The sequence below is a fragment of the Pseudopodoces humilis genome, chromosome 32 (assembly GCF_049639895.1).
Source record: "Pseudopodoces humilis isolate 2021_Gansu_Grassland_sample_001 chromosome 32, ASM4963989v1, whole genome shotgun sequence".
NCBI classification, from domain to species: Eukaryota; Metazoa; Chordata; class Aves; order Passeriformes; family Paridae; genus Pseudopodoces; species Pseudopodoces humilis.
In genome coordinates, this window is record NC_142231.1 from 1,088,163 (window position 1) to 1,100,413 (window position 12,251).

At 57.8% G+C, this 12,251-nt stretch overlaps 2 protein-coding genes and 2 non-coding genes across 6 annotated transcripts; all 4 read right to left on the reverse strand.

Annotated features, from left to right (window-relative positions):
• Positions 1 to 142: 142 nt before the first annotated feature.
• Positions 143 to 3,508, reverse strand: ATP5F1B (ATP synthase F1 subunit beta). The gene is made up of 10 exons (XM_005531962.3): positions 3,367 to 3,508; positions 2,626 to 2,808; positions 2,147 to 2,321; positions 1,874 to 1,995; positions 1,469 to 1,653; positions 1,199 to 1,357; positions 993 to 1,115; positions 697 to 909; positions 404 to 605; positions 143 to 327 (listed from the first exon to the last, which is right to left on the reverse strand). The coding sequence occupies exons 1-10, from the start codon at positions 3,506 to 3,508 to the stop codon at positions 230 to 232; spliced, it is 1,602 nt and encodes a 533-aa protein (XP_005532019.1). The 3' UTR covers positions 143 to 229.
• Positions 1,731 to 1,805, reverse strand: LOC148182351 (small nucleolar RNA SNORD59). The gene has a single exon (XR_015774782.1). It is a non-coding gene; the product is annotated as a small nucleolar RNA SNORD59 (small nucleolar RNA).
• LOC148182352 (small nucleolar RNA SNORD59) lies at positions 2,512 to 2,585 on the reverse strand. The gene has a single exon (XR_015774783.1). It is a non-coding gene; the product is annotated as a small nucleolar RNA SNORD59 (small nucleolar RNA).
• Positions 3,509 to 4,388: 880 nt separating the features above from the next.
• On the reverse strand, positions 4,389 to 11,951 carry PTGES3 (prostaglandin E synthase 3). 3 transcript variants are annotated; one of them, XM_088068818.1, is made up of 8 exons: positions 11,824 to 11,951; positions 7,306 to 7,419; positions 7,142 to 7,211; positions 6,624 to 6,722; positions 6,330 to 6,419; positions 6,070 to 6,132; positions 5,688 to 5,712; positions 4,389 to 5,254 (listed from the first exon to the last, which is right to left on the reverse strand). In XM_088068818.1, exons 1-8 carry the CDS (start codon positions 11,934 to 11,936, stop codon positions 5,235 to 5,237), a joined length of 594 nt encoding a protein of 197 aa, XP_087924944.1. In that variant the 5' UTR covers positions 11,937 to 11,951; the 3' UTR covers positions 4,389 to 5,234. The 3 variants fall into 3 exon arrangements, with proteins under 3 accessions (XP_087924944.1, XP_014116100.2, XP_087924945.1); XM_014260625.2 differs by lacking the exon at positions 11,824 to 11,951 and adding an exon at positions 9,799 to 10,526; XM_088068819.1 differs by lacking the exon at positions 11,824 to 11,951 and adding an exon at positions 7,849 to 7,877.
• Between the last annotated feature and the right edge of the window lie 300 nt (positions 11,952 to 12,251).

Below are 12,251 nucleotides of genomic sequence, written 5' to 3' on the forward strand. Positions count from 1 at the left end.
AGGGGGTTCCCCCCTTCCTGGAGACCCCAAGGGACAAAGGGGGGCTCTTCCCTCTCCTGGGGTCCCCCCAGGGCTGGGGGCTCACAGCACTTGGATCCCTCCAGCCCCCTAAGAACAGGAGTCACAACACACAAAGCTCGCGAACGTTTTCACCGATGTTTTATTGGAAATGTTAAATACTGGGGGTCCGGCCCCAGCGGAGCCGGGGGTGGGGGTGTTCAGGGGGGGCTCAGGCGTGTTCCTCTGCCAGCTTCTCTGCCTTGGCCACCGCCTCCTCGATGGGCCCCACCATGTAGAAAGCCTGCTCAGGCAGGTGGTCGTATTCACCTGGGAGGACACAATGTGTCACAGGGGGAGTGGGAGGCACAGAGGGCTTCCCCAGGCCCCCCAGGGGCCACCTCACCTGCCAGGATCTGCTTGAAGCCCTTGATGGTCTCTTTGAGTGGCACCAACTTGCCCATGTGGCCCGTGAAGACCTCGGCCACCTGGAAGGGCTGGGACAGGAACCGCTGGATCTTGCGGGCACGGGCCACGGTCAGTTTGTCCTCCTCGGACAACTCATCCATGCCCAGGATGGCGATGATGTCCTGCAGTGACTTGTAGTCCTGGGGAGGGGGACACAGGGGGTGGCTGAGTGGTCAGTGCTGATCCCCCAGCCCAGCACCCCACGGGGAGGGGCTGCCCCAGCCCCCTCACCTGCAGGATCTTCTGCACACCCCGAGCCACGTCGTAGTGCTCGGGCCCCACGATGTTGGGGTCCATGATGCGGGAGGTGGAGTCCAGGGGGTCCACGGCCGGGTAGATGCCCAGCTCAGCGATGGCGCGGGACAACACCGTGGTGGCGTCCAAGTGGGCAAAGGTGGTGGCGGGGGCAGGGTCAGTCAAGTCATCGGCCGGCACGTAAATAGCCTGGGGACACACAGGAGTGGGGACAGTCGGTCCCAGGCAGGTGACACAGCCCCCCTGGACCTTGGGGTTGGTCCTGCCCTCACCTGCACCGAGGTAATGGAGCCCTTGCGTGTGGTGGTGATGCGTTCCTGCATGGTGCCCATGTCAGTGGCCAGCGTGGGCTGGTAGCCCACGGCCGAGGGGATTCTGCCCAGCAGGGCTGACACCTGTGAGGGGCAGAGCGTGAGGGGCACAGCACGAGGGGCTGTGCAGCAAGGGGGAAGGTGCAACCCCTGTGCCCAGCACAGACCTCGGAGCCGGCCTGGGTGAAGCGGAAGATGTTGTCGATGAAGAGCAGCACGTCCTGACCCTCCTGGTCCCTGAAGTACTCGGCCACCGTCAGCCCCGTCAGGGCCACCCTGGCGCGAGCGCCCGGGGGCTCGTTCATCTGCCCGTAGACCAGGGCGACCTGCGGGTGGGACCCTGGGGTCAGCACGGCGTCACTGCCACGCCTGGCACTACATCAAGGGACCCAGAACCTTCCCAGGGGACCCAGAACCCCCTCAGGGTCTCTGCACACCTTAGAAGTGGCATCTTTCAGGTTGATGACCCCAGACTCAATCATCTCGTGGTACAAGTCGTTGCCCTCACGGGTCCTTTCGCCCACGCCGGCGAACACTGAGTAACCACCGTGAGCCTTGGCCACGTTGTTGATGAGCTCCATGATCAGCACAGTCTTGCCAACGCCAGCACCTCCAAACAAACCTGGGAGGGGGGGAAATAAGGGTCCTGCTCAGCCCCAAGCCAGCCTGGCTGCCCTCAGGGTCTCCCTTCAGCTCTTTCCTCCTCAGACAGAAAAAGCGTTGCTTCAGCAAGCTCAGGAGAACGAAAGTCATGGAGTGAATCATCAGTGAAGGAAAAGTTCCCCAGAGGAACCATCAGGTGCCCACCTCCCAGAGCCACCCTTGCTCTGGGGGTCACGTACCGATCTTGCCACCCTTGGCATAGGGAGCCAGCAGATCCACGACCTTGATCCCTGTCACCAGGATCTCCTGCTCGACACTCATCTCCACAAACTCAGGAGCCTCGGCGTGGATAGCAGCAAACCTGGAGCAGGAAGAGGAGAGGAAGGGGGTGGGCAGCTGCTCTGAGCCCCCCAGGCTGGGGGTGGCAGGGGACAGTCCCCACTGTGACCCAGGAGAGCCAGAGCCACCTCCCTGCTCACACCTGGTGCGTCCTCCAGCCCCTCATCACTCACTGTTTGGTCGTGATGGGGCCCCTCTCGTCGATGGGTTCCCCGATGACATTCATGATCCTGCCCAGGGTCTCGGGGCCCACGGGGATGCGGATGGGAGCACCGGAGTCCAGCACCTTCTGTCCCCTCACCAGCCCTTCTGTACCATCCATGGCAATGGTGCGCACAGTGTTCTCTCCTGCCGAGGCCCAAGGACAGCAGTCACCACAGTGTCCTCAGGCTGACTCTGGGGACAGCTGCTGGTGGCCTCCCCAGCGCTTGCCAAGGGGACATTCTGCTGGCAGAAGGACTAAGAGGAGCAGCAGGAATAAAATAGCCCTGAGGAAAATCGAGCCCTGCAGCCACAGCCCTCGGGCAGCCATTTTCCTCCTCCTCAGATCGAAATCCGTGGCTTCAGCAAGCTCAGGAGAACGAAAGTCATTGGAAACATCATCACAGGAGGACCCCTCCCCGTCCCCTCCTTCCCCGTGCCAGCTGCTCACCCAGGTGCTGAGCCACCTCCAACACCAGCCGCGTCTCCCTGCCCTGCACCTCAAGGGCGTTCAGGATGGGGGGCAGCCCCTCGTCGAACTGCACATCCACCACGGCCCCGATGACGGCCACGATGCGGCCGGTGGTGGAGCCGGCCTTGGCGGCAGGGGCTGCATGGGCGGCATAGTCCCGTCCTGGGGGGAGAGGGACGAGTCAAGGTCGGCCGGGGAAGGGCAGCTCCGGGCTCCGTGGGCCCTGGGGGTGCGGAGAGGGGGTCCCCTGCAGGCCTTGGGGTGTGCCCGAGACCCCTGAACCTCCTTCGGTGCGCCCAGGACGCCCTGAACTCCCTTCCTCAGCGCACCCTGGATCCCCACCCCCCGCTCGGTGCACCCCTCACCCCCTCTCTCGATGCACTCAGGACCCCCTGGCCCCTCCTCAGTGCAGCCAGGAGCTCTGCACCCCACTGTGGGTACACCCGCACCCCTCGGTGCACGCAGACCCCCTGAACCCCCTTCCCTCAGCGCACCCGGGACCCCCTGAACCCCGTCCCCCGGTACAACCGCAGTCCCTGCAGCCCATGAGTGCCCCCATGCCCACCCCCCAGGGCCGCTACTCCTCTGCCGCAGCCCATCCCCTCGCCCTGCCCGCCTGGCACATCACACCCCATCCCGGTAACCGGGGCCTGGCCACCGGCAAGCCGCGTCCACCGCCCGCGCAGGCCCCAAGGTGACCCCGGCTCGCCCCGCACTCACGCGCCCCGACGGCGACGGCCGGGGCGGCCCCGCGGCCGAGGAGCAGCGGGAGGAGATCCCGGCCCGGGGCGGCCCCGCGGGGCAGCAGCGGCCGGGCCGCGGCGGCGGCGGCGGCGGCGGAACGACCCGCGAGCCCCAACATGGCGGCGCCGACTGAGCCCCGCGTCCCGCCCGCCCCTCACGGCCCCCGCGGGGCGGGGCCACGGAGCCGCGCGTCATCGCCGCACCGCGCACCCATTGGCTGCACCGCCGAGAGGCGCCGGGCGAAGTCGCGCTCCCATTGGTCACATCGATGCGGCGCCCGCTCTGAGTCTCCTCACGATTGGGTTTTGGAGCCATCCATCAAAACGAGCTGCGGTCTGATAGGGCGGGGTGTGGGAGGGGGCGTGTCCCGGGCGAAGGTCAGCGGAAGTGGCGGCGCACGTGTCCCGCGCTTGTCCTTGGGCGGGCGCTGTGACCGCGGCCGAGGCCGCACCGGGCCCGGGCCGGGCCCGCCTCTGCTCCGTTTGCGTTTCTGCTCCACCCCGCGCCGCAGCACCACCCCGCCGCGCCGCCCCTCACCGGGCCCCTGTCTGTCCCGCACCGCTCCGCCCGGACACCGTGTCACTGTAGCGCCCCCGGGGGCCGCCCCGTACCGGGCTGGCCCCGCGGCACCGGCCCCTGCTGTTTCTCGGAGGCCAAAACCCCACCCCACCACTCCACCTGGGCACTGGGGACCACCGCACCATTTCTCTCCTGCCCCCCAAGGGAGGGGAACCTGCCCCACTAACCACTCTTGTCCCCAAGGGGAAGGAATCCCACCCGTGACCCCTCCCGGGAGAGGATCCCACCCCAGTGACCCTTCCAGGGAGAGGATCCCACCCCGGTGACCCCTCCCGGGAGAGGATCCCACCCCAGTGACCCTTCCAGGGAGAGGATCCCCCCCCAGTGACCCCTCCCGGGAGGGGATCCCACCCCAGTGACCCCCCTTTGCCCCCACGGCGCTGAGGAACGCACAGGGCCCAGGCCGAAGGAGAGCCAGGGAGTCTTCAACAGTTTATTAGAAAGAATGCAGACATTAAAAAAATCCCAGCTGCTCTGAACATAAATTGAGGTTTTTCAGCCCGGTTCGCAGGCGCCCGCGCGCCCCACGGTCTGTCACTTGCTGCCAAACCCACAGTGCAAATACGATTTGGTCTAAATGTACAGATTGACAAGCAACAATGTACAGCCACTCGCACCCCGGGCGAGGAGGTGGAAAGGTTTGGGGTCACACGGGACCAGGGGCAGGCTCCGGCCACCGGCACCGCTCGGGGCTCGGGGGCGAACACCAAAACGAGGAGAATTTTTTGAAGTTTCCTTTTCAATACAAACTTTTAGTGGAACAGACCTGAAGACACCACAGAGGGATGCGCCTCGCCTGCTGAATTTGGGGAGCCAATGACAACAGTTTTTGTTCCCGGTAAAAACGGACAATTTCAGGCCGTGGAGAGAGGGGGGAAAAAAAAATGCTCTTTTACCACTCAGTGTTAATTCAGGGTTCTCCCATTACAATTACATCTGCTACGAGGCAAGGAGGCTCTGTAAACTTTATTGCAACTGCTCTGAACGGATTGCCTACACCTCAATTGGGTTGGTTTGGTTTTTTTTTTGTTTTTTTGGAAGTCTGGAAAACGGTTCATGCATAACGTTATTGCCTCTCGTGGCTTTTAAGACCGCCCCGTGCCATGGGACACACCTACCATCAGTGAAGCCATTTAAAATGGACTGAAAATGGGTTAAAGGATGCAGGATCTCCCTTTAGGGCTATCAACTCAGGAATTCTTATCTCAATTATGAAATGTTGTGATGAACTTCTTTCCCCAAAACCCTGAAGACGACAGTTTGCCTTACTCCAGATCCGGCATTTCTAGAGGGAAAAGAGAGAATTAGTGGTTTTAGGCTTGGTCTGTGGGTTTTATTTTTTGCTTGGTTGGTTTTTAAAAGCTCCCAGGGCACTGTTATGTCACAAGGGACACGAGCAAGAGGACCTGGCCTCCAACCAAGGAGGTCACGGGGCAGTTTGGGGCCTCTGCCCTCCCCCCTGGCTCTTCCCAAGGGAAAGCCGTGCCAGAGCCACCCTGAGCACGTGCTGCTCCTAAAGCCAAAGCCTCCCTGGACTGCAGCTGCCTGGGAAGGTCAAACTGGTATTTGGGGCTTGCATGGAGAGGCTTTCCCAGATTAGATTTGTCTCCCAGGGCTGGCTTTAGCTGGTAGCCAGGATGAACATCTGCTGGCCCTGCCCGAGGCTGCATCAGAGCCTTCAGCAGGTGTGTGAGGGGAAAACAACAACAACAACTTACTTTCATCATCACTGTCTGGTGAGTCCTGGAAAGGAGAACAAACAACCTTTAAGTGGAGCAGACAGCTCCTCTGCCACCCCACCCATCAGCAAAGAGCTGCTGCTCCCAAATCTGGATTTTGAGGTTCCAGAAGTCTCAGTGAGCTCAGTTTGGTCTCACTGCAGACCCACAGTGACCCCCCAGTCACTGCAGAGAGACACGGACACCAAACTGGTGTCCCCAGCACCCTCAGCACCACTGAGAGGGGAGGGAAGGAGCCTCCCCAGGTGACATCACCTGTGCAAACAAGGTTTGGGGCTATTTAAACCTTTTTCAGCGCTGAGGGGTGAGTGCAGGACTTGTGAGCCAGCCCTGCAGGTGTTTACTACACCCACATACTCACATCATCTGCCCCATCTACTTCTGGCAAGTCTACGTCGTCGTCTCCTCCCATGTTGTTCATCATCTGCTCAGAGACAGAACAGTCACACTTTGGGGTGAATCCAACCCCACTCTCCACCCAAAACTGTCCTAAACCAACAGGCCCCCCTTGCTTTAACACATCAGTTGTCCCAAAGAAGGAATTACAAAGTGATGGTGCAAAAAAGCCGCAGATTCATCGCCTGGCAACTCCCAAAACTTGAGGAATTTGTCGTTCCCTACCTCAGAAAAGCGATCGAAATTGGACATGTCTTCATCTGAATCATCTTCCCAATCTTTCCAGTTGTTGAAGTCCACGCTGAGCCAGTTGAGCTGCACCAAAACCAGGAGTTACTTAAGGACAAGGAATTATTTAAGGACAAGGAAGTAACTGGCTGTCAGTTAGAACAGGCAGGTTAACGAGAGCTGCCGTGGCATAAAGAGCAGCAAAGTGACCCAAAACTGCTCCAGAATTTGAACATGACCCAAATATTCACAGAATTAAAAGCCAGGGAGGCAGCAGATGTCCAGACCCACCTTTGCCCTCTCTTTTGTTAACCTTGGCCATGCCTGACCAGACTCTCCTTTTCGTAAACAACACAAGATGGATCTGTCTGTTCTTTTATGCTTTGATTCCTGAAAAAGACCAAATATCCATTAGTACCATCAGGATGACCTTCACCACGAACTGCTGACATCCCTCCTTTATCTTCACCTCTTCCCTTATTCCTTGTTCTGGAAAATACCACCCAGAGAAGCTTTCCTGGATCTGACTTGGAGCTTTTACGTTCTAAGGAACAATTTTTCCCAAAACCCAGGGAGCAGCCTAAAGAACAGACGGTATCTTTTAGGATCACAGAGCCATGGTTTGGGTTGGAAAGGACATTAAAACCCAAGTTCCAAACCCCTGCCACGGGCAGGGACACCTTCCACTAGCCCAGGTTGCTCCAACACGGCCTTGAACACTTCCAGGGATGGAATATCTGCAATTTCTCTGGACAACCTGTGCCAGCCCTTCCCCAGCATCAAGAACTCAGAAGAGTCAGGATACTCACATTTGGATCGATATTATTAAAAAGATCGATTTCATTTAAATGTTTAAAATTATCGCCTCCTCCAAGACAGCTGCAAGAGAAAAAGAAATCCGTATTTAACCTGCAAACATCTTGTAGAAAAAAATCTGCTTCTCCTCAGCCCTCCTTAGGCCTGAATTACTCACCTGAACGTGAGTTTGGACTTTTCAAAATTTACATTTACGTCTTTGCTGTCTTCAACACAGAACTCGATGAAGACGTAGTCCCTCCGGTCGTACCACTTTGCAGAGGCAGGCTGCCTGTGGGCACAGCAGGGACACAAGGGCATTGATTTGCATCAAGAAATCCAACCAAAAAACACTTCTTTCTGCGCTTAAAACCTGCATTTTGAGCTTCCTGTCGTTCTTGAAAGGTGATTTAAGATGAAAGGAGAGAGCAGGAATAAAAAGAAATGATGCATTTGGTGTGTGACGCCCCCAGAAAGTTCCTGGGAGGAGCCACTGAAATCTGAGACTGAAATAAACGTTTCAGCCGATCAAAATTCTGATAAACTTCAAGATGAGCTACTACAGACTGTGGCAGCAGCTCCACCACCTCCAACAGCTGCATGGGCAGACTTCAGAGTGGCTTTTGTCATGCAAAGAGTTAAAACCCAAAGTAACCCAATTAAGCCAGCACAGGTTGGAGAATCTCTGCTCCAGCCTCTTTACAAGCTCCCAAACACTCACACTGGGACTCCCATGGAATTCTGCCTCTGCACAACCATCCCAAAAAGCAACAGCGTGTCCAGGGGAGCTGGGAAAGCCACAGAGCTCTGGACCAACTCCTGTGTTTGCAGTTCCACCCTGAGAACTCACCTGCAACTCTCTGTGCTCTGTGGAGCGGGGAAAACGACCTGGCTGGGCTCGGACACCTCCTCCCCCCTTCCAGTCCTCCCCTGGCAACTGAGGCCGAGCCCAGGGCCTGCATTCCAGGAGAACCAAACAGTCTCCCGGCAGGGCTGTTGCTAAGGCACAGAGGCCATGGCTGCTCCTCACGCTCGTTTGTCTTCCCGAGCTCAGGGAATCGTGGAATGGTCGGGAGGCACCTTAAAGTTTAGCCAGTGCCACCCCCTGCCGCGGCAGGGACACCTTTCACTAGCCCAGGTTGTTCCAATCTGGCCTTGGACACGTCCAGGGACGGGGAATCCTCTGGGAAATCCATTCCAGGGCTTCACCAGCCTCGCAGGGAGGTATTTCATCCCAACAGCCCATCTTAATCTCCTCTTTAACCCCCTTTATCTGCCATTCCTGTGCCTCCCCAGCCTCACAGGGAGCAATTTTTCCCAGCTGATGCCCCTGCAGAGATGTGCAGTGGGATGAGGTGGAAGGCTCTGAGCTGGACAAGGATCTAAACCAGGGAAGCTGATATGACACAGCCTGTGACAGCAGCTGCCAGCTCACCAAGGTGAGGCCCTTGGTGCTGCTCTCTCAGCCAGTATCTGACCAAAAAATAACCTTTCAGACCATTTATTAAGGTGCCCTTCACTAAACTTCCACATCAGGATCTTGACTCACCTGATCATCAATTAATTGTTGGTGTCTTTTATTAAGGAATCTTTTGCTAAACTTCCACATCAAGATTTTGACTCACCTGACCATCAATTGTTGGCATTGAGCTGCGGCACATTTAGCAAAGGGACTCACCCAAAAGCTCCTACTGCTCCCATCCACATTTCGTAGGGATGAACCCAACCATGGCACAGCCCAGCTCCAGCTGAACCCCAAACCAGTCACCTCTGAGCTCCCCCAGTGCCACAGTCCTGGACAAACTGGTGCCAGCTCAGGGAAAGGCAGCAGAATGGCCACGATGCCTTGGACAGCCTCCTGTAGGTGCCACAACACCTGAGCAGAGACCAATGTCCAAGGATTTAATTTCCAAGAGCATAAAAACAAGTGGATTCTGAATTCAGCCTTCAGTTTCCAGGGGTGAAAACCTGATGCTTCCCCTCATTCCCCATAGCAGCATTTCAGGGAATATTAATTATCACCTTATTCAGGTGAAGTGCAGCAGCAGAGCAGCAATTTTCTTACTGTGGTATTTTTAAACCCTTCTTGGACACAGATTTTCTCTTATAACGGGGAATGAAAGACTCTCAAGAGGAAAGGAAGATGAGAAATGCCCTGCTCTGTTCCCTCTGTGCTGGGAGACAAAACCCCCCAGCGTGGGGCACTTGGAACGTCGCTCCAGCCCCATTATCCAACAGAAATCTCAGTGTCCCTGCCTGGATGACGCAGGGGCTGAATGGTGTTAACACTTCCCAGTTCTCAATGTCAATGGAGACATCTCCAGCCTTCCCAGGGAGCCGCACGCGTCCCGGCTGCCGGCCCTGACCTCGGCATCTCCGCCAGGATTGGGGATTTGAGGCACCAACAAAACTCCCAGCACTTCCAGAAATCCCACTCAGCTCAAGGCAACACACACACACGTCCAAGCTGCAGAGCAGCGAGATCCCAGCTAAGTTTTACTCGGCCATAATTCGCGTTTCTGAACCTAAACCTGTGCTGCTTTCTTGGGAATCCACCCCAAGTGCGCTTGGAATGCGCTGGAGCTGCCTCTCCTCCTTTTATCTGCTTTTCCAATCTCAACCTCCCAAAGGGAGGAGGGAAACCTCCCTGTGAGCTTCAGTCAGGACTCACCCGTTCCGACCAGTAACGCAGGACCCACCGGAGAGTTGGGATGAGGCGGAAGCCGCAGCTGCTTTTTGTCTCCTGCCCACACGGAGATTCCCAGGAGACAACCACACACAGCAGCAGCCCATGGGGAGCCGTGCACGTGCTCCCACACACCCACGGAAAATCTCCTCTCACAGGCACTGACCCACCACCTGTTACCCAAATCCCAAGGGAGCTCAGCCTCATGCCAAGGGTGTTTTGGTTATCCAGCACCCCCATGGGATTTGGAAAAAGGGAATTTAAACGTGCTCCATCCTGGGTGGTTCCCAGCGCTCCATTCCAGTGAGGATTTCCTCTGTCCCATCCACCTGTGTTTTGGGGACTTCCTGAGCAGCCACGGCCACCCCCACAGCTCCTCTGGCTCTTCCAGTCCCCACATTCCGATGGCAATCGTTATTCCAGCACTGTGGAACAGGTTCTAGAAGTTTCCCAGCAGCACTGATGGGCAATGTGGAGGCTCAGTTTCACTGCAGAGCCCTCAAGGCTCTGCCTGATCCACGGGGGCTCTACTGGATATCCCTGGATATATCCTGGTCTCTGGCACAGCAGCAGCAGCTTCTGACACGCTGAACTCGCCTGTGGAATCTCAAATCTCCCCATCTGTGGCTCTGAGGAAGTTTCCAGACCTGTTCTCGTGTTCTCTGTCTGTATCCTGTGCCTATGGAATCCCATCTTTGTCTCCTGGAAGGATCCTGACAGCTCCCCCAGCTCGAGGACGCTGTAGGAGTCAGATCCTCAACCAGATTTTCCCCTCCCAGACAGCAATAAAACCTGTTTTACAAAGTGACTTTTCCTTTCATTTAGAAACCCTGGCAAGGTGTTTTTTTCATTAAAAAAAAGCCTCATTTTAGATTTTAGACGATTCTACACAGATGCAGCAGCGCTGCAGTTTCAGGATGATGAAATCTACAGAAATTACACCAAAAAGCTCCAGCTTGATCACTCTCTCTCTTTCACTCATGTTAAGATGAAGCACCTCCACTGCTTACGGTTTGAGAACAAAAGTAAAAGCCTGGCTGGGGACAAGGGACCGAAAACCACCGGTCCCCATAACACTGTCCTCAGACCAAATTCCTGACAAAACAAAACCTCAGGAAGTGCTACTGCCTCCAGTCCCTCCAGTCAGACACGTGGAGGTCACAGAATCATGGAATAGTTTGGGTTGAAAGGGACCTTGAGGCTCATTCAGCCTCCCCCCCCGCCATGTGCAACCTCCAACTACCCCAGGCTACTCCAAACCCTGTCCAACCCGGCCTTGGACACCTCCAGGGATGGGGCATCCTCTGGAAAATCCATCCCAGTGCCTCACCACCCTCTGAGGAGGAATTTTTCCCCCCAAAATCCCACTTAACCCTGCTCTCTAGCAGTTGGAAGCCCTTTCCCCTTGTCCTGCCACCAGAGATGTGGGAATGCTGCCTGCAGCTCCCAGGGCACTGCAGCTCTTCTTTCCCAGCCACTTTTCCCTCTTGAGTGTCACCCTGCACACGGAAAACTCCGGCTCTTCTTTCCTGAGCTCTGCCAGGGAACACTCACGTCGACCGGAGCTCTGCCATGAGCTGGTTTTGGGTCGCTGAAGCGGCCCCGGGAGAATTCCGAGGAAGGAGGATAACTAGGGCTCCCTGGCAGTGCAGCAGCCGGGAGCACGGGATTCCGCTCGGGATGCACGTGGACACACTGGGAGATCCAGCAGCTCACCCACACCGGGCAGAGCAGCACCACGGCTGCCCCGGGGGTTTCCATGCGATTCCGCCTCCTCCTGAGGGACCTTTTCGCTCCTCGAATTTCAGGGAATTCTGGAACGGTTCGGCTTGGGAAGGACCTGAAAGCCCATCCCGTCCCACACCGGGCTGTTCCAAGCCCTGTCCAGCCTGGCCTTGGACACGCTCAGGGACAGCGCAAAACCCAGGGATGGATTTTACGTGGAAAATTGGAAGTTTACAAACAGATTCGCTCGCCTGCACGCTCTGGATGGTTCCACGCGTTACTTACCGGGAGTTTTCCGCGGTTTCGGCCGCCACCGTTCGGCGAGTGCCGGTGGCCACCGAGCCACCGGGAAACGCGCAACACCCCCCGAACACCCCCCGCCACCCGCGCGGCCCCATTCATTCCACACAGCCCAGAGCGGGGATGGGAGATCCCGCCCGCACCGCGGAACGCCGGGGCCGAGCCGGGAACCGGGGCCGGCGGCCGAGCCGGGGCGCTCCGCCCTCACCCGGTAACCGGGGCCGGGCCCAACCGATAACCGGGACAAGACCCACCGGCGCGGTGGCGGGGCCGCCCAAGGTCAGCACGCGGCGGGAGCCCGCGCTCGGCGGCGCCGGGGCGGCTCCCGCGGTAGCGCCCGCGGCCCGGCGGGGCCTGGCGGGGCCTTCCCGCGCCGCTCCCACCCCCGGGCCTCACATGGCGGATTGCGACGG